Source organism: Dicentrarchus labrax, unplaced genomic scaffold, assembly GCF_905237075.1.
Source record: "Dicentrarchus labrax unplaced genomic scaffold, dlabrax2021, whole genome shotgun sequence".
Taxonomy (NCBI): domain Eukaryota; kingdom Metazoa; phylum Chordata; class Actinopteri; family Moronidae; genus Dicentrarchus; species Dicentrarchus labrax.
The window spans coordinates 404,653-432,491 of NW_026136702.1; the positions used below are offsets into that span (position 1 = coordinate 404,653).

At 43.2% G+C, this 27,839-nt stretch overlaps 1 protein-coding gene across 2 annotated transcripts; it reads right to left on the minus strand.

The window, feature by feature from the left end:
* Positions 1-1,547: 1,547 nt before the first annotated feature.
* xpo1b (exportin 1 (CRM1 homolog, yeast) b) lies at positions 1,548-27,811 on the minus strand. 2 transcript variants are annotated; one of them, XM_051421215.1, is made up of 25 exons: positions 27,469-27,811; positions 25,540-25,671; positions 25,199-25,300; positions 20,349-20,421; positions 19,116-19,177; positions 17,697-17,741; positions 14,727-14,908; positions 13,418-13,466; positions 12,821-12,940; positions 12,571-12,699; positions 12,325-12,483; positions 12,040-12,237; positions 11,078-11,216; positions 10,347-10,528; positions 9,991-10,147; positions 9,734-9,897; positions 9,501-9,635; positions 9,207-9,399; positions 8,031-8,137; positions 7,098-7,292; positions 5,985-6,153; positions 5,555-5,689; positions 4,988-5,147; positions 4,796-4,892; positions 1,548-3,026 (listed from the first exon to the last, which is right to left on the minus strand). In XM_051421215.1, exons 2-25 carry the CDS (start codon positions 25,663-25,665, stop codon positions 2,880-2,882), a joined length of 3,225 nt encoding a protein of 1,074 aa, XP_051277175.1. In that variant the 5' UTR covers positions 25,666-25,671; positions 27,469-27,811; the 3' UTR covers positions 1,548-2,879. The 2 variants fall into 2 exon arrangements, with proteins under 2 accessions (XP_051277175.1, XP_051277184.1); XM_051421224.1 differs by having other exon boundaries at positions 9,216-9,399; positions 27,469-27,810.
* Between the last annotated feature and the right edge of the window lie 28 nt (positions 27,812-27,839).

Here is a 27,839-nt window from a genome sequence, read left to right on the forward strand (position 1 = left end):
ATCCAGTGGGCTAAGGGGGGGGGTTAGAGCGCACATTTTCTTTCTTTTTAGGTAGGTAGTGAATGGGTGGGCCCGGGATGGGGGGGCGCCCAGCTGTTCCCTCTTCTCCTCGACAGCGGATGCCGAGAGTAGCTGGGGATCTCAGGATCTGGGTCAGCGAGGGAGGGAGTGGGGGGGGGGGTCCAGTTACAGCCGGACTGAATTATGGTCCCAGAGAGATTGTCAGATATGAAAGCAAACATGTGAACTGATAATACAGCGGAGGAAAGAGATGCTGACTCCACCAGAGGCTGCAGGGCCGCCACAGACGTTAGGATGTGGGGCCAGAGCCAGAGCCTCATATAAAACCGGTGTCACTGGAGCCCGGCAGCTTCCTCCCTGGTTGCATCAGAGCTGACAGGTTGCGTCAACTTTCAGCGGCGGCGCGTCATCGTAACCTTTAATGTAATACCGGTATGTTAACGGGGATTAGCGGCGGGGTCGGCTTACACAGCAGCGCCAACCTTGGCCAAATATCTCGGAGAGGAAACGGCCGGATGCCGCAGCATAGTGTGACAGGTGACATCCATCATCATCATCATCATCATCATCTTCCTCTCCTTTTAGGATTTATGTCAGTGTGTTGGAAGAGAGTGAGGAGGAGAGTTTCCCAGTCAGATTTATAACAAAAGTTAACTCCAACCGAGCAGAGACCCAACAGTTCCCACCGTGAACAGGCACCTGGCGACAGTGGCAAGGAATCATTTATTAAAGATTAAAGGCAACTTGTTCCAGTGGGAATAAAATCTGGGATGTTTGAAGTAAGCGTAAACAAAAAGCTCTACGTTGCATCATCTGTTCTTCACTGCTAGAAACAAGTTTGGTGACGTACGACTCAACGTTTTAATGCAGGAAACTACAATTATCGGTCTTATTTGTGGAAAAGTTGCAACGTCTCACAGAATTCACTGGGATTGTTTGAACTTGTGAGTTTCCCAGTCAGAACCTGGATAACTTTTATTACTCGTACAGTAAGCTTTGTACTACTGGTTTAGTTAATGTGGGTGAATATTTAAAATCCCTCCAGGATCTCACAGACGCTCTTCTAAAACATTTGGATGCATTGTTTTGCACTGAGATTGCAGGAGAAAAACAAATTAGTTTAATTCATTAAAAAAATCAAAAGCAATTTGTTCCAGGGAGAAAATATCAGTTTGGATGTTAAAACTTAGAGCTTTAGTCGAGCCTGACAAAAAAAAAGATTCTGTATCAGTCAAATTACTGAGAAACTTTTAAAATATTGACTTTGTATCATAAACATTATTTTAAAGCAAGTTTCTTACAAAATATTTATTTTCTGTCACATTGGCACAAATGGGCTTGAACAAACGGTCTTGTGTGTGTGTGTGTGTGTGTGTGTGTGTGTGTGTGTGTGTGTGTGTTGAACTTTGATTGGCTTCCAAACTCGTTGCAACGTCACAAACAGTTTGTACTGAAAGCTCAGAGGCAGCAGAACTTTAATAAATAAATTCTGTTGCTGAAAGAAGAAATGTGAGCGAAGGCAGAGGTTATAAAATTCTCAACTTTAATCAGTTCAAAAAGTTCACAACAAATGTAACACCTCGAGAAGGGAAATCTGCCATTAGAGATTGGGTACTTATTTGGATTTATACATTCTTTTTCCTAATTAAACTCGCTGGCAATTCATTTGCTCTGTGGACAAAAAGCCTTTTGTTTATTTGGACAGAACTCAAAACAAGGTACAAATGAAAAATGCAAAAATACAAAATTAAATGTAAACCCAGTTTTATTTTTCATTTTGCTCTAAAGGTAGTGTCTCTGACGCACTACTGCATGGTAAACAATCTAAATTAGTACAATTCAAAATCTTCAAAGCCTTCTGAGTTAAAGAGGAGTTGTTATAAAGATGCAACCAACTATGAACCCATAAATACCTCCGCCACTTCCTTAAAACATCCCATAATGAAGGCTCACAAATGAGCAACAATCCTCTTAGAGGAAAACAAAACGCTGATGTCGACTAGGCGACAGCACACACGCGCACACACCCACAAACAAAAAGAAACAATAGAATAAAAGGAAATGTTCCCATGGTATTAAAGATGCTTTACAATCGGGATGATATGCACAGATTCGCTTTCCCTAAAAAAAACAAACAAAAAAAACCTGCCGGCTGAAGCCAAACACGTTTTCTTTATTTCTTCCCCAGGTGAAGCACAAACTCGTGAGCAACAGATGCCGACCACGTTGACGCAGCATCTCTCGACCTTCATTCATTATCCGTTAGATTCACATTCTCCCACAATGCCGTGGGGCAACCTAACAAGCGCTTCCCGTCTGTCACACCGCAGGTCTAGAAGCCTCTACGCCGACTTGACAGATAAGCCTTTTTTTTTTTTTCTTTTTAATTCCCCACAAAAGCCCTGCTCAGACTGAATATATATAATATATTTATATATAAACAAATATATGGGGGGGGGGGATGGGGAGGTGGAGGGAACAGAACGAGAAACAAAAAACAAAAAGAAGAAGATGGTTAAGTTGTCCTAACTGTTACAACCTCATCATGCAGGTGGTGGATGGGCCACAGAAGCGAAGGATTAACAGTTCTGGAAAGATATTACACAAAAAGTCTCCATAGAAAACGCAGGTTATGTAAAAAGGGCCACAGGGTGACGCGGTAATCATGTACACATTGTTGGCATTGTTTTGGTCAACAAACATCCAACGGGACGGCACGCCCTGCAGACGGCGAGTGAGCGGCCTCCCGCCACACTCAAGTGCCTCTCTTGGGTTTTTGTTGTGGTTGCTGTGGTTAGGGTTTGTTTGTTTGTTTGTTTGTTTGTTTGGAGTACTGTACAGTTTGGTTGAGCCGGAGCTCAGTCACACATCTCCTCGGGGATCTCGTGAGGGTTGAGGATGCCGGGGACCGACATCTGGATCTTGTGTTTCTCCTCCTGGGCCTGACGGAGCGACGCCTCCCTCTCCTCCAGGAACAGGTCCGAAGTGTCCTCGCCTGCGAACTCCTGGAGCGGCGGCGGCGGCGGGCGCGGCGGGCGGCGGGCGGGCGGGCGGGGGAGAGAAACAGAGCGGTCAGCTGAAGGTTCAACACAGTCACTCTACAGCCTGCATCCACATGTCCTACCTACCACACGGTCCGGCTTTATTTTAGTCTCGAGTCTTTCAGCTCTATAGGAGGTTTTGCTGCTTCATAATAAAAGCATTCAAACACCAACAACAACATTTGAGGCTTTTATTTTGAAGAATTAATAGGAAGTTAAATGTGTTAATCAGAGTGGAGCTCGGTCTCTTGATGCCTACATGATCATGATTGTTATTTGATCCCCGGGGCCCAACATGATGATTAAAAATATAATATAACCCAGCCCACCACATTATCATCATCCATCATCATCATCATCATCATCATCATCATCATCATGTAATTAGGTTTTTTTTCTAGTTGTTTCATATGAATTACAATACGAACACAATTCTGTTCCTGATGTTAGGAATGGGAACAGTTTAGGAGTTTGACCCCCACAGACTGGACAGCTGACCCAGGATCAGTTGAATTCTGCAGTTAGACTCCAGACTAAAGCAAATACAGAACTACAGTCAGTCCTAAGGCATTTATTAGTTTCTGACTTTGGGAAAAACAGTTGAACTTTGAACCAAACCACACACGTTTATCCTGCTCTGTGGGATCTTCGGATAAAGTTTACAGTTGTTATATTTCTGAGAGAGAAAGACATTTTTCAAACTGTCCAGTAAATGTTTAACGTTTCTGCTCAATAATTAACTTTAAGAATGAACTGGTTCTGAAAACTGCTGACAATAATTGTCTGACACCGACTGATCCACACAAGCTCTGTTTTATCTCTAATTTTAAGATTATAGTTTGGAAAACCACCGAACTGGACCAGGAAGCCCTGAACTCATCAGTGTGTCGCTGTGACACACAGTTAATAACGGTGAGCTGGCACAGCGGCCACAAACCTCTCATAGACTTAGAAGGACAACCTGGCCATGCAGGAAAATGTTATTTCTGGAAACAACAGCTAAGCAGCTAACTATGTTGTCCCTGATAACCTCTGTGTGAAGAGACAAAGCTCGCTCAGCACGGGGAACAAGCAGCAACGCCGCAGCTATCCGGGGCCTTACCAGACCCACGGATACTCAACTCTAACACATTAAACCTACCACCAGGAGCTTTAACTGGTTATGAAACTGTCTCCGTTTCATACTGATGCCTCTGTGTGACCTACATAAACAAATAAGACCATCAGAGAGAAGATTGGATGTTTCTGTGTAGTTATTCTTAAAGCCTGTCACTGGGTCAGATTGGAGGAGGTAGAAACCGCTTGTGTCCACAGGGGGCGCCAGAGTCAACAGAAATAAAGGTTCAGCTGCTTTAAAAGTCAGTAAAATGTCTTCTTAACCCTCAAAGATCACAACTTAGCACTGTTTAACAATGTATGACAAACAGACTGACAAAAAAAACTAACAATTGCTTTGTATTTTTATATTAAATCCAATCATTGTAATAACATCCTGACGTTCACCTGTCAATCAATCTTTTAGCCACAAAGAGTGAAGTTTCATTAGTTAGCCTTTTCCCCATCTAGCAGGAAACCTGTAAATACGCTCTGGTTTCTGTTTCACGTGGGCTGTAAATTACCCCTCAGTATAAACAGTGAGCTGTGCAGTGTGCCTGGCTTCGCCCCAGAGAGGAACTGTATTAGTGTCGCACAATGGATCATAAGTAGCACATTGTACACTCTGACAATCTCACCTTTATCTGGACGAGGAAGTCCCTAAGGTGCTCCTTGAAGGCAGGAATGTCCTGGTTTAAGCTGAACAGCCCGGTCACAAACACCTTCACCTGAGCACTAACACAGACAAAAGACGACACAAAGCACAGCCGCGATAAACACACGTGTATTTCACCACAACAGAGATCGTGTTCGCACGTCTTCCTACTCACTCTTGTAGGTGAGGGAAGGCGGTCTTGAGCAGGTTGGCCACGTATTCCTGGATGAACACCTGGTTGTTGGTGGGGCTGGCAGGGTTTAGCACTGTAGTGATCTTCCCCTCCTCCACCAGGTTGAACATGTAGGCCAGGATGGACGCGTGCATCGTCAGACCTGCAGGACACACAAATACTCCTTTTACTACACAAACTTTCATTCATTTCCTTCTGAGGCAGACAGCCGGTGGCTCACTCTTTAGATCTTGGTGCTTTTTAACTCCAGATGAAGGATTTTAGTCATCGGACATCTGGATCTTAAGTTACCACCTCTGTGGATCATTGGGCTCCCGGTAGAAACCTCCTGAACCATGAACACTGAAGGAATCCTAACCGGGAGAAACTGACTGCAATGACGCCAATGGTGGTGAAGACAACAACTCCCATGATCCCACGCTGCTTCACAATGTCCCCAGCAGAAATCACACATTGTAGGCCAGACAGACTTTTGATAGACTGCTGCTCTCCGTTCTAAGATGTTCCTATCTGAGCGCTCTGTACATCTGGACCCCCCCCCCAACTCACCAGCAGTATGCGATGTGTCGGTGACCACGGAGAAGATGTGTTGTAGGATATCGCAGAAGTACGTCTGGTAGAAACTCTGAGCGGCTGCTTCCTCCTGGGCCACGTTCTGCAGCAACGTGTAGAGAATCTGCAGACCTGAATGAGCACAAACAGAATCTCTTCAGTTAGACCTCCACATGACTGCAGGGCCACAAGCATGATCTGACAGGTAAATACTGAGAGGAGCTTCTGAGCAGTCACAGTGCACCTGCAGCGTGTGTTTCTTCTGATTGAAGATTATCCCAACCTGCGACACTTGGCCCTCGTGACATGATAGAACACAGCACCCAGATTGTTTTACATCATTCAGTATTCACGCTCCAGGCGTTGTTGCTCAGTATCCAACATTGTGTGTGTGGTGTGTGTGTGTGTGCGCGTCAGCGGGCCTTACCGGTGTCAGCCACGTTCCTCATGGTGTGTTTGAAGGCCCAGATGATGGAGTCCAGCACCAGCTTGAACTGGGCTGGGGGGATGGCGAGGAACGCGGGGAAGCAGTGGGAGTTTACAGCTTGGAGTAAGTAGAAGAAGTGGGTCCTGTGCTCTGGATACTCCTCGAAGTTCTAGCAGGAAAAAGACACCGACAAGTTGTTTACATATGTTTCCTTCCCAGTATTTTTATTGTTTCATGTTCCCCTTGTGGATTAATCCAACCCTCAATGGGTTGTGTTTATATTAGGGTTTCTGCCGGTTGCAACAGGATATATTTAAGACTTTTTAAGATAATTATAAATACAATTTAAGACCCATTTTACGCCCATATAACGATCATGAGTGCAGAATCTCTCTTTTCTTCAAAAATGAAAAATGGAGCACCAGGGACTTTCTCTGAAGGCTTTCTGCAGGCTCAGACTAGTTTGCCTCATAGTTTCAGAGATGACACCAACAAGCGATTGAGAAACTTCAATCACTGATGTTTTTTTTCCTTTCTGCAAGAGCAGTTCATAAAAGTTCACATACAAATATCACAGAACCTCTGATCGGGTTTTCTGGACCTGGAAAACTGGATATACATTTATAGCACACCATAAAACTTGTAATAATAGCCGGCGTTTATTCACTGAACTCCTTTAGCTCTCAGATTGTGCTGCTTCTCCTCCAATGTGCCAACAAACAGCTTGAATTTCAAGTTTTTTCTCTGCCAATAGAGGAGCGCTGCATCTTTTAAGACTCTTTTATTAGAAGCTTTATGGTATATCTGCCTGTAGGCTGATATCTTAACCATCTTCCATCAGGTCAAAGTGCACAAACATTATCAGTCAAATATAGCGTTGTGATTAACAGACTGCAGTGAAGGCCAGTTGATATAGATTGCTTATCTACGCACAAATTAAACCTGCCAATTAAAATATTTGTTTACTTGATGACTAAGCTGCTTAGTGACCTGCTGTGCTCCAATGTTTCAGTCTGTCTCGTGTCCATTACAGCAGACTAATCAATGTTTCAGATACAGATATAAAGAGATCATACAAACCCAACGTCACTGTAAGGTTACAAGCTGTCTCACCTTGTTGATCATGTTCAGGGTGCACTCGAAGACGGCGTCGAAGATCTGGGGTATCTCGCTGGTGATGTGTCCCCCCAGCTTGTTGACGATGGTTGCCATGGTGCTGAGTACCTCGGGCTCGCGGGCGGCAGGAACGTTGCGTTGGTAGTCGATGAGGACGGCATCCAGCAGCGGTGGGACAAAGTTCTCCCCTACCTGGAAGACAACAGGAGGCGTCAGCGGGGATCAACATAGCAACAACAGCTTTAGAGGAAGAGACGTCTCTGTCTATAAACTCTGACCGGTCCTCGCCTGCACAGAAACACTATGAATATTCATTGTTAGGCAGATAAAAACAGCTGAGGGTAAAGTCTGCCACAAGGAAATGAAATCTTTTGTGTTTGATCTAAAAATACCGACTGGATTAGTTCTACTTCTGTTCTACCGTCAACCGTTTCATTGATTGCCACAGTGTGTAGAATCTCCTGAGGACACACAAGAGTAAAAATATCCCTGCTGCTCGCTCAATGTCACGTTTTATTAAAAGTATATTGAAATATACCACCGGTCCCCAGTCTTTGCATATATAGTGTATATAGTGCAACATTCAAATAGCAGAAGCTGCAATTTTTGGGGACAAACGCTCAAATTTGTGATAAAACAGCTTTAATATGAAGGACTGTAGTTCTGCAGAGATACTCCGGCCTACAAATCTTGTTCTCCACACAAATCTTGTTCTCCACAAGACAACATGTTTGTTTGACATCTTATTAGGAATGAACCTGCCTCCTGTGTGAGCTGTCCACAGTAGCTTTGGTTATAATTGTGGCACTTGGAGAGCCTAATATGTTCTGAGGTGGTGTGTATACAATTGTATTTATATTTAAACCCCAGAATACGGCCACCGTTAGGGAAACTCAATCTCCAGCAGCGTTGTGCCTCCACATTTCTCACCATCTGTGGGTCGTTTGATCGGCTGACCCAGCCGGAGATCAGCTTCAGTGTCTCTCGTTTCACTGTCCTCATACTCCGGATCAAGGGCTGTTTCGTCACCATCTCACCTGCAACACAAAGAGGAGACGCAGTTAAAGACGCATATAGACTACATGCAGAAAATACTGTCACACTTTTGTCTTGTTTTTCTTGTATGTGAGGATGTAAGTAAGAGTTTTGCTAAGGCACGGACATTTGCAGAAGCAGCATGTGAGATTGTCAGGGCAACAACCTTGTTCCTGTTCTTTACAGGAGCCGTCTGCTTCCACTTTATTGTTTCAATCTGATTCTTTGTGTCTTCTTCTATAAAAACATAGATCCAGTCAAGCGGAGCTCTTGGAGAGGATCTGTTCCTCCTGCACAGATCGCCATTTCTTTCTTGGTCGACTCAACTACAAAAGTCCTTGATACTTGATCATTACTGACAGACCTCAGACGGCACCTCTCCTCCCATTTAACTGCAGAAAGAGATGAGTCACCAAAACAGGCGCATGCAAGGAAAAAAGGGTTGTTCCTCCTGGCCTGCAGACAAAATCCCACAACTGAATGACTTAATACTAAAATGCTTCTGTAAACAACTGCAGGACAAACCCATAGTTTGTGTTTTACAAGCTCTCAACTCAAACTATTGACATGGTAATGAAAGCATCGGGGTGTTTTTTAAACCTGGCAACACACTGAGGCCTTGCTGGATTCACACAAAGAGCTGCATGCCTACACCACAATGAAGCGACACAGTCCCTGCAGCGTAGAGATCGGACAACCAAAACAAGTCCTCCACTAATGCAAGAAGAGCAAACACTTTACGTTAGGCCTCAGCACTTTTTAACTATTAACACAGCTTTCCTAGAAACACAAGGCAGGGTTCCCACTCTTTTTAGGAAATCATCTTCCAGGAGTTTTCTAATTCAGGACACAAACAGTCATATAATGTATTGGTAGGCCTCACGTTAACTGTAACTCCAGTCTAATGCCTCCTTTTTTTAACCATAACGGTTCATTGCGACACTAAAAAGATCACTGCAAGTCCGTTCCTAGTCTCTAAATTTCCAGGTTTTCCAGGACGTGTGGGACAACTCTCATGTGACAACAATAAGATGAATGTAAATGTTAACGGTAGATCACAAACACACACACCTCCCTTACCATTTGTCTGAATGGCAGCAGAGATGTTCTCGCTGAGGCACTTGTAGACGTTGAGCATGTCCAGGTAAATCCGTCCCAGCTGGATGACGAAGGGGTGACCCACGGCCTTACAGGCTCGGACGTTGGTCTTCAGGATGCTGCCCAGCTGTTTCACAGTCTCCGGGTCCTTCAAGATGTCCACGTTCTGAGGCAGCCGCAGGAAGAGGAGGGACGGAGCAGATCATAGATAAACACACTGCTCTTTGTTTGGTATATTTAACATGTTTCAGTATGTTGGCGTCTCACCTTGGTGGCCTGCTGGATGATGCTGTCCCACACTTGATTGGGCAGCAGCATGTATTTTTCTATCAGGTGCTCTTGAACAGCCTGGTCTGTCTGGGCTCCGATCATATAACCTACTGCCTCATAGAAAGTGTGCACCTGGACGCACACGGGAGAACGTGTTAGTATGAAAATTGAACAGAACTGTGGTAATACTTGGACTGTGCGTCTCTCTGTAATAACATCCATCCACTGACCTGCTGAGGTTGAAGGTCACAGATGATGGTGTTGATGTTGTTGAGGATCTCGTCGATGAAAGGCATCACCTCTCCCACCTGCACCTGGATAAAGTGGCGCCGGCACTTCTGGGCGATCTTGATGAAGGTGTCACACGCCATGTCCTGGACACCATCGTGGGTCTCTGATGAACGAGGGACGTAGAGGGAAGACACTGAGTTACATCTTTCTACAACTAAATTCATCCACTCAAGTTTAAAACGAACACGTGTCTCACCATGCATGAACTCAAAGAGTTTGTTGACCACAGTTTTGAGGAACTTCCAGTGGGCTCGGAGAAAGCGTGGATACTGGCCAACAATATACATGATGTTGGAGGCGATAATGGCCTTGTTGTCCTTTCCTCTCTTCTGCTCGCACAGACCCAGCAGATCCTGAGACAGACAGAAGGTTTTCCACAATCAAGACACATAACCTGGGGTCAGTGGGAACCCTGTCACAGGTCGGATTCAAACCCATGGCCACTGCAGCAAGAACTCAGCCTCGGTACATGGACCACTGAATCATATTATCTGAGCATTTTCAAAAGACTGTAAAGGTTCGGTAGATTTAGAGTTCAGTGTGTTTTCATACCTTTATGACGGTGACCAGGAACCTCTTCTCGTCCTCCTCGTGCATGGCCCCGCTGATGGATCCGATGGCCCAGCACAACGTGTTGAGGTTCTTCCAGGACCACTCGGTACCGTTCACCTGGTTGTGGAGCTTCTCTGTCATTATGCGTTCTGTGTCCGCATAGTCCAAGTGAGTCAGGTACACTGCGGGATGTAGGTTTGGATTATCACAATGTGCAGTGAAGCCAAAAGCACAGCTCTACTGTGAGTGAGTGCCAGTGTGATGACACTGATCAATATATCCATCACTTTTACCAGCAGTTGGTACTTTACAGCTTATATTTTAAGAGCCAATATAATCATCGTCATCAAGAGTGTAAACATCAAATCTTTCTCTACATCTATCCATTTTCCTAACTGCTTATCTTCTTATCTCAGGGTCACAGGGGGCAGATACGCCCCAATTTATGAGTTTCCAAAAGGTTTAACCTGTATGTCTTTGGACTGTGGGAGGAAATCCACAGAGACAAAAGGCGAGAACATGCAAACTCCACACAGAAAGGCCTCGGTCAGCCGGCAGTACCAGAAACTGAGCCAGACTGTCCTACAATGTTTAAATATTACAGTAATCCTGAGTAAGATTAACTCTCTATGCAGGAAGCTGTGTTATCAGTACAAAAGTTACTGGATGGATGCATGAATTAGACGCCATGCATAGTGGCCAAGAAAAACTCTCTTATTACTGAATCATACCAAGGGTTTCCCTCATGTTCTTGTAGAGGTTGATGGAATCCGTGTCCTTCATGAACTCTCTGACCACCTCGCCCTGGTCATTCTCCACCACCAGTACCTCCTCCGGTTTGGCCATCCGACTTACCATCAGCAGACGCACCTGTCGCAGAGGATAAACACCTGTCATTACGTACACACACATCGAGGAGCAGCCTCACTGCACACACACTTACACACACAAGCGTGCAACCTGTATGTATGTTACAGGATAACATACAATGGAGGTGTTTGTCTCATGGCTACAAACACACACACTGTGATATGGAAGGATAAGATATTACATTTGAAATCAAATGTTATTTTTACTTTACTAGCTGCTGATTTTCAGTAATGTTGTAACTAGCAACTCTTTTGGCAGCAGGTTGGCAGCCACCTGTTGCTCCATCGGTGCCAACTGATTCTAGTATGACTGCGGACTGAAGACGCTGCAGGTTTCATAAAGTGAAACAGTTCTGCACTCTTTAAAGGTCCAGTGTATCGGCAGATACTGAATATAATATTCACAGCTATGTTTTCATTAGTGTATAAACACCTGAAGAATCATTGTGTTTTTATTAACTTAGAATGAGACGTTTTTATCTACAGAGGGAGCGGGTCCTCTTCTACCGAGGATGCCATGTTTTATCGGGAAAGTTTCTACAGAAGCCCAGAGTGGACAAACCAAACACTGGCCCTCGATAGAGCTCGACATCCCAACAATCTTTATATCTTCAAACCTAAAAATAAAAAAAATAGACAAAATCCTCTCAAACTGGGAGTCTGTGGTCTAATGTTTATCTGTTGTGAGGGTCCGTGAACCCTGCTCTAACTCATCATTCTGCATCACATTAACGTGTGCAAATGCCATCACGGGGACAAAAGGGACATTGTGTTGATTCTTGAATCGAGCAGTTAGGTTGAATGTTATTGGCTGTGCGAGGTACCTTGGAGAGTACGGGAAGATAGAGCTGTCTGCGTGGTGGCACGTCAAAGTGCTGGTTGCCAGAGAGCAGGGGGGACGTGGACGTAGAGAAGGGACTCTCTCTGTAGAGCTCGGCGGCCAAATGGTTCCAATACTCCAGGCAAATTTTGAAGATCTCCGTCTCTTCTACCTCCGACACCAGCAGCATGTAGTGGAGGGCCTGAACGAGGAGCGAGGGAACAGTTATCTACAGGAGACACTAGACTTATTCAGTCTGCATTATCACTGCGCCGTGTTCCTCTCTTACCTCCATTAATGTTTCTCTGAGGTTGAGCCGCTTCTCAATGAGCTGCCCGTGCTCTTTAAGGAAAGTACAGAGGAACAGACTGAGGTTCTGGATGAAGTTCTGCTCGTCGTCTTTCCCGTTGGCGTAGGCCAGCCGGATGTTGGTGTTCAGAGGCAGCATCTACACGGATCAGATCGACCTCTCAATCAGTATCTTTACAGCAAGGGAAGGGGAGTACAGGAGCGGATCTGAGCCTGTTTAACTCACCTGTTTGAGTTGACACATGGTCAGAGTGAAGAGTGTGACGAACTGCTCCTCGTACTGGCTCACGCTCACACCGGCGATCTCTGTGAGGCACTTCAGTGTCACGTTGCGAAACATGGGCACGTTCAAGAACTGGAGATGGTTGGAGCAGATGTTTAGTTACGGACTATTTTTGGTTAACAGTGTGTGTGTGTGTGTGTGTGTGTGTGTGTGTGTGTGTGTGTGTGTGTGTGTGCGTAGTGCTTTTACACACCTTATACACCAAAGTGCTGATCAGTTTGGTTTCGAAGATGTAACCCAGAGGAATCCAATTAAGAAAACGTAGGAGGGTCTCCAGAGTGGCGTGGACCAGAGGGGCATTCTGGGAATTTTCCTAAAAAGGTGCAACCAATGAGACGACAGACAGCTGAAGGACAAACACTGGTGTGTAACACTGAGACAATAAGATTGAACAACAATGCTAAACAGTAAAGGCCCCGACACACCGGACCGACCGTGAGCGTCTGTTTTTGAGGCGTGTTCACCAGCGTTGGTCTTTGGCGTCCGTCTGTGGCGGATCGGTGAGACTAGTAATACTTCTTTCTCAATTAGAAGCGTCTGTTTTATAAAACAAACCTACGTCCATAACATTGCTTTTGTTTATATCCGTATACATCCTCGTTGTTCCAGTGTTCTTGTTCTAATGACGAATGCAGACTGCCGCCACCTGCTGGTACGGAGAGTTATTACGTCTCACGCAGGCGCAGAACGTACATGGTAGTTGGTCGTTCGCTGTGGTCGGTGTGATTGTGTTGTGTCTTTGTTGTCGGTTTGGTGTGTCGGGACGTTAAAGAGAGGAGGATTTGCGTACCATAACAAACTGGCAGAGCTGGAATATCTGGGAGAATTCATTGCACATGCTGAAAGAAAGAGAAGAAACATTATGGGACATAAATACATATACATAAACACACACACATATATATATATATATATATATATATATATATATATATATATATATATATATATATATATATATATATATATATATATATATATATATATATGACTTATGAAAGCTATATAAAGATTTTAGGCTTATTAAAACATGTCAACAGGTTGGCTTCAGGCCTAAAGGCACAGTAATAGATAGAATAACAGTCTCATATTACGACCTCCAGAAATGATCTCACGACCCCCAGCTTGAGAACCAGTGGTCTGAACAATCACACACACATTTCTGTGTGAAATAGGGCTTCTAAAAGTTTCCCCTGAAGTATAATACTAGTATAAATAACTAAGTTGTATCACTGCATGAAAGAATGTCGTCTTGACGGATGAATCAAAGTTTTGAATTTACAGTTGCACCTATAAAGCTTCTGTGACCCACAACAGTGTAAAACCATTATTCAAATGTGGTGGTGTAGTGGATGCATTCATGTTTCAGCTATACAGCTACACACAGACCAAAGAGCCTGCTGCGTGTAGATTAAAACTGTATGAATTGCCCGAGAAAGAACACATAAAATATTAACATGTAGAGATTTCCCCTCAGTCAAGACTTCAAACTCAATAAACCTCTCTGGGAACATCTGAGTGAGGAAAAGGCAAAATAAACTGTTGGTAAACCTGGGAAATAGGATGATGTAATGAAACAGCGACTACAGTCAATCGTGCTCGACAAGTGTCAACTGTCCGTGGATATAAGGGAAATAAAGCTTTTTTTTTTTGACATTATGCCTCAAACTGTTTATAGTTTCCTACGCTGTGCGGCCCAACGGACCGACCATACAGCTCCTTTATATGTTCGCTCAGGCTGTGAGCAACAGAGTGCACAACTGCCTGTAATTAAGGAAACATTGAAAGAGCAACTAGTACTTGTAACTGTACTGACAAATGTAGATTTGTGGTAGTAAAAGTGTCAACAACAAGAGGCAAAGGCACAGCAAAGGCAGTTTGTCCGTTAGTTACGGATCACAGTATTACATCACTGGATTAATGCTGCAATCATATTCTGTGATGCTCTGAAAGTGCTGGAATAATGTGGACTAATTAAGTTAAATATGTCAAACATATTGACTGTAATGTGATATTCCACACACAGTCTATCCAACACTCACTCTGTAGGCTCGATAATAAAAAAAACGTTGGTGCCAGAGGTTTATGAAGAGGCTGACCTGTCTTTTAGGTGCTTGGCTTTGACCTGGGTCATCTGTCCACTGGAGAAGTCAAAGACCTCCTCGCTGAGCAGTTTGAGAATGACCATGTTGTTCTGACAAAGACTCTCGCTGGTACGACTCGCCCCCACGATGTCACTGATGAAGGTGGGCCAGTGTTTGGGCCACTCCTGCTTCAGGATCTGCAGACACATACAGACGCATATCGGTGTTAACGTGGTTCAGAAAGCACATTTTCCACTGAGCACGTGTGATCTGAAATTTAAAAATTAAAAGGGATGAATCTGTGCTAAAAATACTACCCCTCCTTTCAATCTCGACTCAAGCACGTGCCCCCGTTTCTGCTTTGTAGATGAGTGTTTTACTATGAAACAAACAGCAGATTTGTGTTTATGAAGTGACATAATACAAGCAAACCGCACACTACTACAAATGCATACAACATATAAACGCCCACAAACATTTAAAACACAGCCTCCTTCAGTCGAGCGTGGAATCTGGAGCTCTACAGTCCCTGAAGGCCGAAACAATGTTAGCTCAGCTGACGCAGGCAGTGACTCATTCTCACTGGCATTAATGCAAAGTCACTGACATGTAGCCAGTGAGCCGGTCTCCCTCCTGCGAACCTACATCACACTCATGAACACACACACACGAACACGAGGAGATGGATCTCAAGGTCTTTTTCTGTCCTGAAGTGGACCGCACTAGTTTGTTGATCAGACAGCACCGAGCAGTAAACAGCTCATTGTCTACAGTCCACTGTTTACAGGAGCTCTCGTGGACTATGAGTACAATTATCACTGACACAGTTTGTTATATAATATGTTGTTCTATACTTGAATTGTGCGTCACCGTCGATAACCACTACAGATCTTATATGCTAATGTTTCCATACAAACTCTCTCTTCGGGGTGATCGTCTGTCCGATCGCGAGGCCACAGCGACAACTTATAAACTTGCCTGAGACGCTGAAGGAGAATAAATATGCAGTTTAACTGACACGGACAGTTTTAGAGTCGGATAGACCAATTAAGAGTGACATCTTCAGGTTAAAAAGTATCACTACAAAAACTGAGAGGAGCGTCAAGGCAGATCTAAGACACACAAACCCACGTTGTTAGCCTGAAAGTCTATTTTAAAAAAAAAGACTGTCAGCATGTGCATCTCTTTTTCTATATGAAGTGTAGAGTATTAACTGGATTGCTCTGTAGCTACACTTTACATGTGCTTTTACATGTTTCCCTCCAGTCTACCAGGACAGAAGGCTTCATCCGTTTACTATAACTCATTATGTATAATCATCTAGCGCACCTACATTTAAACCATCTGCATAAACCCTCAGGAACCACAGTGACAAGTTAGCCCCCACCACCTTGTCTGGGGGATTTCCAGCAGTAGCCAGTGAGACATAATGTTTGTAATGCAAACTAAAGCCGTTACAGTCTCCAGTAGGACCAGATGTTCTGTGAATTATATTCTGGTTCTGTTTGTAATTGGTGTCGCCATGTGTCTTAGTGCGCTGGTGGCTTTCAACTTTCCGAGGCAATGACAGGGTTCCCACTCTTTAAGAAATCAATCAGCATTTCCAGGAGTTTTTCTACAGGTAGGCTTAGTATTGACACATTTTTTTAAGGGCTGTCCTCATTGTTAGTTAACATCACCGTGAAAGTATTTAACAACCAACACGACACATTTGATCACTAATAAGCTGTATGTATGTAGATGAGTGAGTTTCAAACAAACAACTATTTACGATCATTTTTGGTCATTTTGGTCAAATTCCAGGTTTTTCCATGACTGGAAAACCAGTCTCTGAATTTCCAGGCTTTCCAGGAACGCGTGGGAACCCTGAATGAGTTGGATACAAGTAGCGGGCTTGAACTGAGCTTCCTGCTCCGGTGTGCTCGCTGTCAGTGTGGATAACTTCACTGAAACTGTCTGCTGCCACTTCTTTGTGCCTCGCCACAATTCACTCACATGCAACGCTGCAGGGTTGGGAAAACATTCCAGTGCTTCAACAGAGCACAATGAGGTGTTTCTAACAGCTGGGGTGTCCACAGCGAGGGGTTGGGCTTCATATAGACGATACTACTGATCAATAACAAAAAACCTTGCAGACTGGTCATGTGTAACGGGGGCAGGAGAACCCTAAAACCTCGGTTAGGTGCCTGAAGCCATGTTGACAAGAGAAAGTACTTTAACTAATAATGTAAATGGTACTGAAAGTTGCTTCTGAAGGTTTTCAAAGGTAAAATAAACTCACTGCATACAACTATCAGGCTTTTAAAGCACACACACAGGCTCAGGAGCTGCTGTTGAAGTTTTAATTGGTGAAATCTGAAATAAAGACTTGAGAAGTCTTTTGAGTAGTTTAATCTTTGCAAACAAGGTCAAACAGTCATACAGAGTGCAAGCAGTCTGCAGGAGTGTGACGAGAAACCGATCAGCCTTCACATTGTGACCACTGGGCTCCCTGACTGGTCCAAGACCAACTGCAGCTGCAGGTTTGGAGATGCTCTGACCCAGTCGTCCAGCACAATGGACATCACAACAACCATTTTTCCTGCTACGAACACAACAACTCTGTTCACTTTCTGCCTGATATATCCCCCCACTGTGTTATTCACCTGTCAGTGCTCACAGTGTGATGGCTGATCGGTGTAGCGCTGCATTAACAAACTTGTGGTTAACACTTATTCATAGGAAAAGGAAGCAGGCTGAGTTGAGCTGGTCCAATCCAGTTCTGAGGTCAGACATAAACAGTGTCCTACACCTGAAACTATACAGGCGAGTCCATAAGTGCAAAAGGTTACACAAGGGCCAGACTAGTTAATTTTCCATTACAGGCACTGTGTCACATGTAATGCAGGTAATGGGCTCTCAAGATGTAGCAGCAGGGTCGGTTCTGAGTGGTTCTGGAAGTAAAATGATTAATTTAGTAACAAGACTGTTTTACTTGTTTCTTACCTGAACAAGGATCATGTTCAGCTTCCCAATGTACACCTTTTCTTTCTGAAAGAACAAAAACCAAGAGATAAATGAATTCAAGTCACATCGTTAAAAATTTTAAAACATCAAATTTTGGCATTTGGTATTTTGTAAGAATCCATAAAGCTTCATTTTGTCAAACGGAGTAAAGATGTGTTTGTTTCATTAAATGGGAAAATAAAATTCTTAAATCTAATTATTCTAAAATTATAGCCTTCTGTGAACTAAGAGAAGACTAATATCGAACTTTCTCTTTTCCCTTGCAGCAAATTATGTCTATTTCAAGCTGAATTAAATTATTTCTGAATATAAGAGGTTTGGATAAATGATCATTTATAGGATCCTTCAAATCCAATTACTGTCAAAAACACTCAACTTTCTCAAATAACCTTAGAAAAGTCTGCGCAGTTGGATTCAAACAGCCAGTGACAGGGTTATCAGTTAGCGATAGGTGCTCTTATTTTTTTATAAGCCTAGTCTATAACAATTACAAAGAGCTATTATTATAATATATTATAATTTCTTTCACTGATCTTTTATTTTTTCATCTGTTGGACCACAATGAACCTCACAGCCGGCCGACTTTGGCCCACGTGCCCCACTTTGGGCAGCTCTGGTTACAGCAACATTTAAATTTTGGTTTTATTCGCACTGTGATGAACATTTCAACAAATATTCTTAGTCTTTGTGCTAGTTTTCACTGCTAATATTCGCCTAGTTTCTAGGCTAATAATCTTGTTTAGCATGTTTTGCATTAAAAAAGTACTTTGGTTTTAAGAAAATATATCTGTGTTAAGATATTACAGCTAATTTTGAGCTCGATTTAACCACCAACACTTAAATTCAGCTCAATAAAGTGACCAAAATACTTTAATTTATGAAAGTCTATCATTCTGTAGCTACATTTGTATACTAGTTTTAAGAATTTTATCCTCAATACAATAAAATGTTATTATATTTAAGAATATTTGTCTTGTTTCTGCAGTGTGTAGAGCAGAGGGACTTTCTGAAAGCTGCTGTAATCACTAATGAATCTCATTACGCTGCTACGTTTGTATACTTACAAAGAAGTGACACATTTTAAAAAGAGTCAGTTCAGCCTGTAAGCGCCAAACTGTTTAATTTCTCCGGAAGAAAGGCTTAAAAAGTTGCTGTCTGTGTTGATTTGTTAACACAGACAGCAACTCAACACTTTGGTTGTCAAGTTGGCTGAAGAACACTTTGAAAAGCAGCTGAAGTCACCATCTCTGGTCTGTGCGACATAGCACTATGGTTACCGGATTTACTCATGGCTGTCCTGAGATTGGCGAGGAGAACTGATGCTGCTCTGATGCAACATAGACACAAAAACAAGACGAGAGTCTCTCCGATTTGTAATTGAACATAACTCTTACTCACCTCCACATTTGTTGCATCTGATGAAGTCTTGATAATGAGACCAACAACATACTTTTTTATACCTGGCAAACACACAAAGATATCAGAAGAATACCGTTAGCATGAAGTAAAAAAAATAAAGCACGTAACTCTTACACAGACTGATGACTAACTGAATGTGACTTTATAAACAGTTTGGTCCTCCATTTACATACACTTATGAAAGCCTGTGGGTAAACACATGGGTGTGGGCTGCCACTGAACCTCTATAGGGCAAACGTTTTGCTCAGTTCAGTGGAAGCAACACTTCCCCAGGCGTTCAGACGCACAGACACAAGATTGTCAGTGTGAGCAGAGCATCTTCAACACTTTTCAGCTCCCTCGCATTTCTTTCTAGACTGTGTCTGTGCTCGGTTCTAGGAAATGATGTGCTGCGGTGTGAGTGAGCGGAGCCGAAAACATGGCAATACTCTGACACAAGGGGGGGAAAAGGACATACTTGCCGGTCGCCCTGCACTGGGTTTGCCACTTGAACAAAATTCAGGCATCTACGGTCAGAAGTAGGGAAGTCTTAGGTCAATGAAAATTCATTTTGAGCAAAATTATAGAAGAATGGAGGAAGGAATCAACTGATTTGTACTCATACAATTATTAACTGTAGTTCACAGTGATTGCTTTTTGCTCAAACCAAAATCTTTTAGCACAAATTTCATCCCACTCTGTTTTCAAATTCAAAGTCAAAGACATCTAATTAAAGCCCCTTGTGTGTGTAAGATTAACACATTTCTGACTTTGGCAACCTGTGGCGGTAGTTAAATAAATAAATTTTAAAAAGACAGCGGCAGGGATTAATCCATGCCAACAACCATTCCCTCTTTCCTCTGCGGGTACAATACGGTGAATGGGCTGAAAGAAACACTGAGATTATCTTCCTACAAACAAAAACAGACTGAAAGACACTGTCACAACAATTAAACACATCAGTAACAACTTCAGCTCTTATTCCTTTAAAGATGGCCCCTTCACAAAGCTTTAAACTCAGAGCTGTTGGGTTGTTTCCTCTGTAAAACAGCTGCTGCAGTGCACAATCCAACCTGGCTTCCAGCGACCAGTGCAAACCAGTCAAGCAGAAAACAAACCAGCATGCTTAGTGGGGGATCACTTCTCAACTTGGCAACCGCACGTCACAACATTTAAAAAGGCAGTCGCGCTGACAGAATGCAAACATTTTGTGAATCAAACCACAGATTTTACCTTCGCACTGATTCCTGGGAAGAATCTTCCATCTTGTTTTGATAACCGTTTCCAGAATCTGAAGAGCATAGTACTGTAACACGCAGGGAGGGAGAAGCATTAGGATAAAGCTATTATAACACTCAAACAACAAGCATAGTGTAATTTTAATACGAACCAAAAAACAGTATGAAGTGGACCAGCCTGCAATAACTTGCATTTCTAAAATTGGATTGGACTGAACCACATCTTTCATGCAGATTTTTGCAGAGCATTCACTTGTAGTTTGTTTTTTAAGAAATCTCTATAAGCAGCATTAAGCTGGAACACTGCAGAAGTCCTGCTGTTTCTCCCAGCATCACACCAGACAGCAAAAGACACAAGAAAAATACAACAATCCATTAACCAGCTTTGGCTCTGATTGCTCCAAGGATGAGTCTTAATGGTCTAGAAGACGTAACAAGGTCTATGTTAAGTGTTTCTTTTACATGAGGCCAGAGATACTACGTAGGGTTGGGCATCGAGAGCTTCATTTTTGTTTAAAATTGGATCTGGTTTGAGCGTATAAGAACTGTGAACCTCCTGTGTTTCTGTCTCCCTCACTGGTTGACAGTAGCGACACTTACGGCTGAAACTCGTGCGTCTAAGCTGCTGGTAACCTGCACCGAGAGGGAGTCGCGGCGGAGGAAGAAACGATCCGACGTCGTGAAACACTTTAACAACGATAAACTCACAAGATCGAGACCGCGGTTGCTGTCCACCGACTGCAAGACCCAGAGCGTGATGGGTAACGCCTGGCTGTCGCATGATCAAAGGAGCTGATTGGCTCTTAGTTTTGACAACAAACACCACATTTAGCTCATTTTCTGTGTGAGTTTAATATTTAATTGTAGCTGTTTTATGTCTCATGTTGTGCAATGAAGGTTTACTCTGTTACCAAACAGATCTCGTGGGTTGATAATAATAATAATAAAGTTTACTTATATATCCGAACATGGTCTGCAAACTTATGATCTAACAGCAACTTCCTACGAGTCTAATCAAACAGTTGGTGCTTTAAACCTGTGTGGACCTACTTAGTTTCCACAGAAATTAGAAGAATTAGTGAGAGTAAGACGGAGGAGTTCTCTGGTATTACATGAGAGAGAGAGAGAGAGAGAGAGAGAGAGAGAGAGAGAGAGAGAGAGAGAGAGAAGATTAAAGGTCCTGTGTTTAACATTTAGGAGGATCTGTTGGCGGGAATTGAACGTAATATTCATCGGTATGTTTTCATTAGTGTATAATCGACCTTAGAATGAGACGTTTATATCTACAGACGCCGCGGGCCTCCTTCCATCGAGTCTGTCGTGTCGAACTGGAAGAAGGGACAAACCAAACCGGCTCTAGATCGGGGTTTTCACGTTTGCATTCCTGTCTCATAAAACCCTTGAAAGCACCATCCCACATCGAAGCATCGAAGCCCAATATGGTGTTTAAAAAACAGCTCAAATACACTGAACGCAAAGACTAAAGTGTGTATATCATGAGGAGCATTTACTTCAACGTGGGTTTAAAGCCTCCATCAGAACAACAAACTGGAGGCTTCAAAACGGGTCTCCACAAACCGATGGGTGACGACACGATGGGTTCACACTTGACCCCAACGCAGAGGGCTGCAACAAAAACATGCACATAAAACCTGAACCTTGCTTGATTGTTTGTTGCATCGTCATCGGGCTGCGGTTGTCGGTCAAACTTGTGCACGTTCCTTGTTTCTAAAGATCAACGCTACGAAAAATGACGTGGTAAACTTTCCTCCCTCGTTATGATCGAATAATAAGTTTTTGGTCTGAACTCCAACTAATAATCCAGCATTTTCTGGGTAAACGGGGATCATATTATAGTTTAAATATTCATCTTGTTTTTTCTTCCTAACAAACAAAATACCTTGTTGTTTATGACAAGTGACTTTTTATGGCCGCCTAAAATCGGTTAAAATAAAAAAAAGGTGGTTTCTCTGGTTTCTTTTATTACTCAAACAGCATGCCGAGAATCTGAACGAGCACTTTAATAAGAACCAGAACCGACGAGCAGGATCCAAACCAATAAAGTCTCATCGATACCCAACCCTAAACCATGTGAGTCAATTTCCCCCCCAACGCTAAAATAGATTATGGCTGACATCTAAAGGTAAGCCTGAATAAGATCCCTTTAACTGGTGTGTCACAAGGAACAGCAAGACCAACCACAGGTTATTCCCTGGATTAATTTCTGATTGTTTAATAGTGAAGCATGAAGAAAAAAAACAAAACATTTTATTAAATTAGTTTTTGATCTAGTGTTACTTCAACTGACTGTTTCAGCTGTAGGGATCATCAATTCAAAGAGTACAAAGATTCCACAAATAATAAAGAGTATGTAGTATAGTATGTTATCAAAGCAGGATTAACAATGTGCTACAGACGATGGATGCTGGAGGGATTAAAGGTGAAATCTCCTTACAGGTGTCACACATTGTTTCACCTTTAACTGCCACGCTTTGCACAAACCACCACAAGAGGTAAAGAAGAGAGAAATTACGGGCGGTTAAATTGCCAAACGCTTTTTAGCTGGCGAAAGCACATTATTAAAAAAAACAAAAGGGTCTCGGCCTGGAGAGCGGAGGGGAAGAGAGGGGGGAGAGGAGGAAGAGGATGCACTGTAAAAACAAAAAGGAGAGAAGGGTTGGGGGGCGGGAACAGAGCCATGATCCCTACAGGTGAAATTAAGCCATCAACAGATCTCTCTCTACTATGGATCCTACTGACTGCAGCCTGCACCCTCCCTCTGTCCAATGAAACAGATGCAATAGAAACGGATGAACAGAATTCAGTCAAAGGGAATTTAAAAAAGGGTAGACCTTGTGGAGGCCTGCCGTCAAAGCCTAGCTGTGTCATGATGCACAGGATGACACACCCCTTTTCTTCCTATTACAAGCCATAAACATAATGGAACATTGTGATTAATATCAAATAGTCACAGCTTGAATTCATTACAATTTGTTTGTCAAATGTTATAATTACTGTAATTACTAAAGAAAAAAAGCCAAATGTTCAAAGTGCTTTGATGCACTTTAACTTAATGAAACAAGATAAATGCAGAATTCAAGAAGTGTTTACCTTTTGTTCCCTCTTTTCCTCTAATGACCCCTTTTAAAAGTACTGTTGATACATCAACTTAGACATTAGTAATGAATGTCAGTGTTAAAAGCAAATCTTACAGGCAAGCAAAAAAGAAAAAAGGCAAATGTCACGTTGTGTGTACTTTGAGGAAGTTTGGGGATGCACTGCAGTTTACTTCACACATTCGTTTCCCATTATGGACTTTAATTTTTCTTACGTATCAGAGTCCATTTTGCTTTGTTAATGTAATTGTGAATCCCTCAATGGGTCTGAACTATTGTCAGGGGCAGTTAGCAGCTGTATCAGTGCACAGGAGGGGCACAATGTACACGAGCTACAGACATATTGTAAAGACGCAACCCAAAATCTGAGGACTGCAAATGACAATAAAGGAAGCTTGTTAATGATTTATTACGGTTATTAATTTAAAAAAGCTCAAGAACATATTAACTGATTATAATCCTGTTTACATCTGTGCTGAGAAGTTAATGAACTGCTGCAGGAAACTGAAGGTAAAAGGTGTTGCTGACGGTGATGATGACGTGCTGGAAGTGTTAAGAGTTTAATACTCCCGTCTGCAGCTCATTATCTGAGCAGTTTGTCTTGTTTATATATAAACAAACACATCAAATCTTAATCAATGAGGAGTTCTAGTAATAGCCTGCACACACAGCTCACCCCTGGCCGTATGGTGAGGAGGTTGGGGCGGCACAATCAGGGTTCAAAGTTGGTCAGAAATCTACTTTCCCAAAGTTAATACTTGCCGCTCTACAAACCGTGTTATCCGTCTTGCTCTCAAACTCGCAGAAAACTGTGCAATATATCGTTGTAGTTTCACCCACATCCTCTAACCCAGTGCCACAGTACTCGCCCGTGCTTCAGCTCATAAACTTTGTCTTCATTCGCCGCCATTTTTCCGATCGGTAGTGCACATGTGCATCTCTCAACAGAGGCGACTTCCATCATCCGGCTACAGAATAAAACTGCGCGTTTACTTGATAATGCTACATTTACGAGCCCGACGTGGCATTTTACTCGTCCCAGCAACCGGGCAAACCTTTGTGTTAAGCCCCGCCACTCTGTTTTTCTATTTGTCATTCGTAAACTACAGTAAGTAGAACACTTTGAATTCCCTGTTGTAGTTTGTCAGATATTTAAATAATTCGCTTTTTCTTGATGACTGCTTCAAACAATATTTCCTAGAGGGTGCAAGTGACACACAGAGCGGCACTGCTGACTGACTCTATATTAACAAACCAAACTGGTACCAAAATAAACATAGCTGACAGGATTGGTATGATTAGGAAAGATGGGTAAAATAACAGGAGCTCGTTGTCGGTCAGTATTGTGCGTTATTGCTGACAGGCGGTGTCGATAGTTTATCTGGTGTGTTTCTGATCCAACAGAATTCGTTTTATCAGAAGGACAGAGGTCCTGCATAGCTCAAGAGTTAGGGCATAGTGCAAATACCGCCAGGACTACGTATTCGACTTCTGCTGGGTCCGTGTGCACCCACAATACGCACTCACAGTACATAAAGCTGCTTTCAATAAATCAAATAGCTTTTTATCTTTTATATAATTTAAAGCACTTTGTCAGCAAACCACTGTGGCCTCGTGTCATGTTTTGTTCTTTTTATTTTAATAAAATTGTATTTGTGATAGCATACACTTCCTCAAAGCACAAGTAAGTGTGTTTCCATCAGTGCTTTCTGGACTGGAGCTAGCTTACCTTGGTGTTCATGTTCTGGGAGAACTCTAGGATGGTGTCCACTCTCGTCCAGGCGTCCGGGTGCTCCTTTAAGTGCGTCAACACTTCTTGTGCCATTCTTTGCTGAAATACAGATATAAATTACACTTTAGATTTAACACCGAGGGGGCATGAAGAGACTTGCTGACCCGTATCTTGTCTGTGCTGTATCATGTAAACCTTAGATTTCTTCTACAGGTAGAACAAGAAAGACTGAGCAGAGAGTTGGTTTTAGCTTTGGGGCGGGTTAAAAAGAGCAAGCATAAAACATTTTTCCCTTTATTACAGGCATAATCATGAGTTTGAAACAAACAACAACCTACCTGTGGTCCCACCCCGTGATATAGACAGTTCACCACATTATCCAGCAGGTTGATATCGAGTTTCTGGTTGAAGTCCAGCAGCTGCTGTGCTGCATGGTCTGCTAACATTGTCATAATTGCTGGCATAGAGCTCTGCAACAAGGACAGCAGAGGGAGGGGTCATGAGTGCACAGAATACATTCGACAGTCATGTGAACAGTGTGTGTAGAAACAAACGGCTGACCACTAAACAAAAATCCCCCCCGACCCACTGGTGAGTTGTCACAAGCTTGTCACTGCTCAAAAAGTACACAAAGGAAAGGAAAGCTCTGTCCGTTCTTCTGTCCGACTGAGTTCACAAAAGTGTAATTTGGCTGAGGAGTTTGGACTCGGCGCTCCGGTCGACCCCCGGGAGTCAGGGACTCACAGCAGCAAAGACAAATTTACTTAATTATCTCACCCAGTTGTTGGTTGATGTTAAAAAAAATGTATCCGGACTACGGCTGCACATCGAAATCACCTGTAGTGCAACATGCAAACCAACCAATCAGAGTTATAATGAAGTCCTGTAGTTCTGCAGAGATACTCTGACCCATAAAACTGTGCAGCTGTAACCAGAACCTGAGGTCGCTGTACCGGACTGGCACCGCATTATCTTGAAAAAAATGGGTTATTGTTGATTTGTAGTGCATCATTCATAAACCCAAAGTCAATGACATTTCCTCATTGGGTTAAACAAACAACTTGACAACAGATTCGAACGCTGTCAGTTCTTCGGTTGGACTGAGTTTATAAGTTCTTCCCCAGCGACCCGACAGCACCAGACGGTTACAGAACTGTATCAGAACCTCAGGTAACCTTCATTATAACGGTGACAGGTGGGGAATGATCATTCTTGTATCACAAATTTAATTCTAACATGTTTTCTTAAATGTAGAGAACAAGGATTTGTAGGTAGTATCTCTGCAGAACTACAGGACTTCATTACAATTTTTTATTAACTTTTTTAAAAACATTTGCAGCTCTTGGAGGGGTTTTGCATATTGTCAATTAATATTCAGATTAATAGTGCAGCTCTACCAGACTGTAGGTGTAAATAACGCAACCTTACTGATGACAGGAGGGCGGTCACTTGCAGGATAACACTGATTTGTAAGAGCACCATTCATAAAAACCACAGCCGGGTTACGGTTCCTCCGGCTGGGGTCCAAACGGAGACACAAGCCGGCTGCAGGCCGCCTCCGGTCCACTAATCACCGCTTTCTAAGACCATATTAAGAAGGTTAACCCAGCCACGTGCCGGATATACGAGGCAGACGTCACGTTGTTTACATCTGTAAGTGGCCCCCCCCACCCCTAAACCACCCCCCCTACCGACAGCAGCAGCTTTTACACAAACAAACAAACAAACAACTAACACAAACAAACACACGCCCACAACCGCCGCGTGCATTAAAACGTAGCGAGGGGGGGGGCTAACTAGCCAGCTAGCTCCCGGATGCTAGTGTGTGAGCCCCCCCTCCATGTGGTCCGACTACAACCACTCCCCCCAGCGGGTAACCGGGGACCGAGGCCGCCGCAGACCTCCAGAGCCGGTCGGTGGAGGGAAGCTCGAGCGGCTCCGGTAAAAAAAGAAAGTTACCGTGAAGCTAATGCTAACAACTTGACATCCGCTCTCACGCACACACACACACACGCACACACACGCACACATTAACGGGTGATGCTGCACGGATTTAATCCCACAGGTTTACTTATTCACAGCCTCCCGTTGTCTTTAAGTTTCATTCAGTTTGTGTTCAGTGACACTTTGTCTCAGCTAGCTGCATTAGCAATCTATGCTATATGTAAAACTAAAAAAAAAAAAAAAAAAAAAAAAAACACACACATTAAAATTAAATAAAAAGCCCAGAAATCACAAACAAGGCAGGTTTCTTTTTGGTTACCTACCTAAAGTCCAAGGCTCTGACTGGAAAAGTGCCCAAGAAGAAGCTATAATATGTGTAAATATATATAAATAAATATCTATAAAGAGCGGTCCTGCAGCGTCTCCAGCCCCGGCAGTGAGTGACTGACTGCGGGCTGTCTGGCTGCTCAACCACCGCTGATTCCGAAGCTGCTATCACGGCGACGGCTCCCTCCGGTACATTGTCTGTTTATTCACCGAAAAACAACCTTAATAATTCACTTAATGAGAGGCGTTTAACCGTCGCGGCGGGGCGGTGTAAGGTGGAGGTTGTAATGCCGCTGCGCCTCCTCTCCTCTCTCAAGCAACTCACTCGCAACCGGTTGAAACCGGTTCAGACCGGGAGATTCCATCT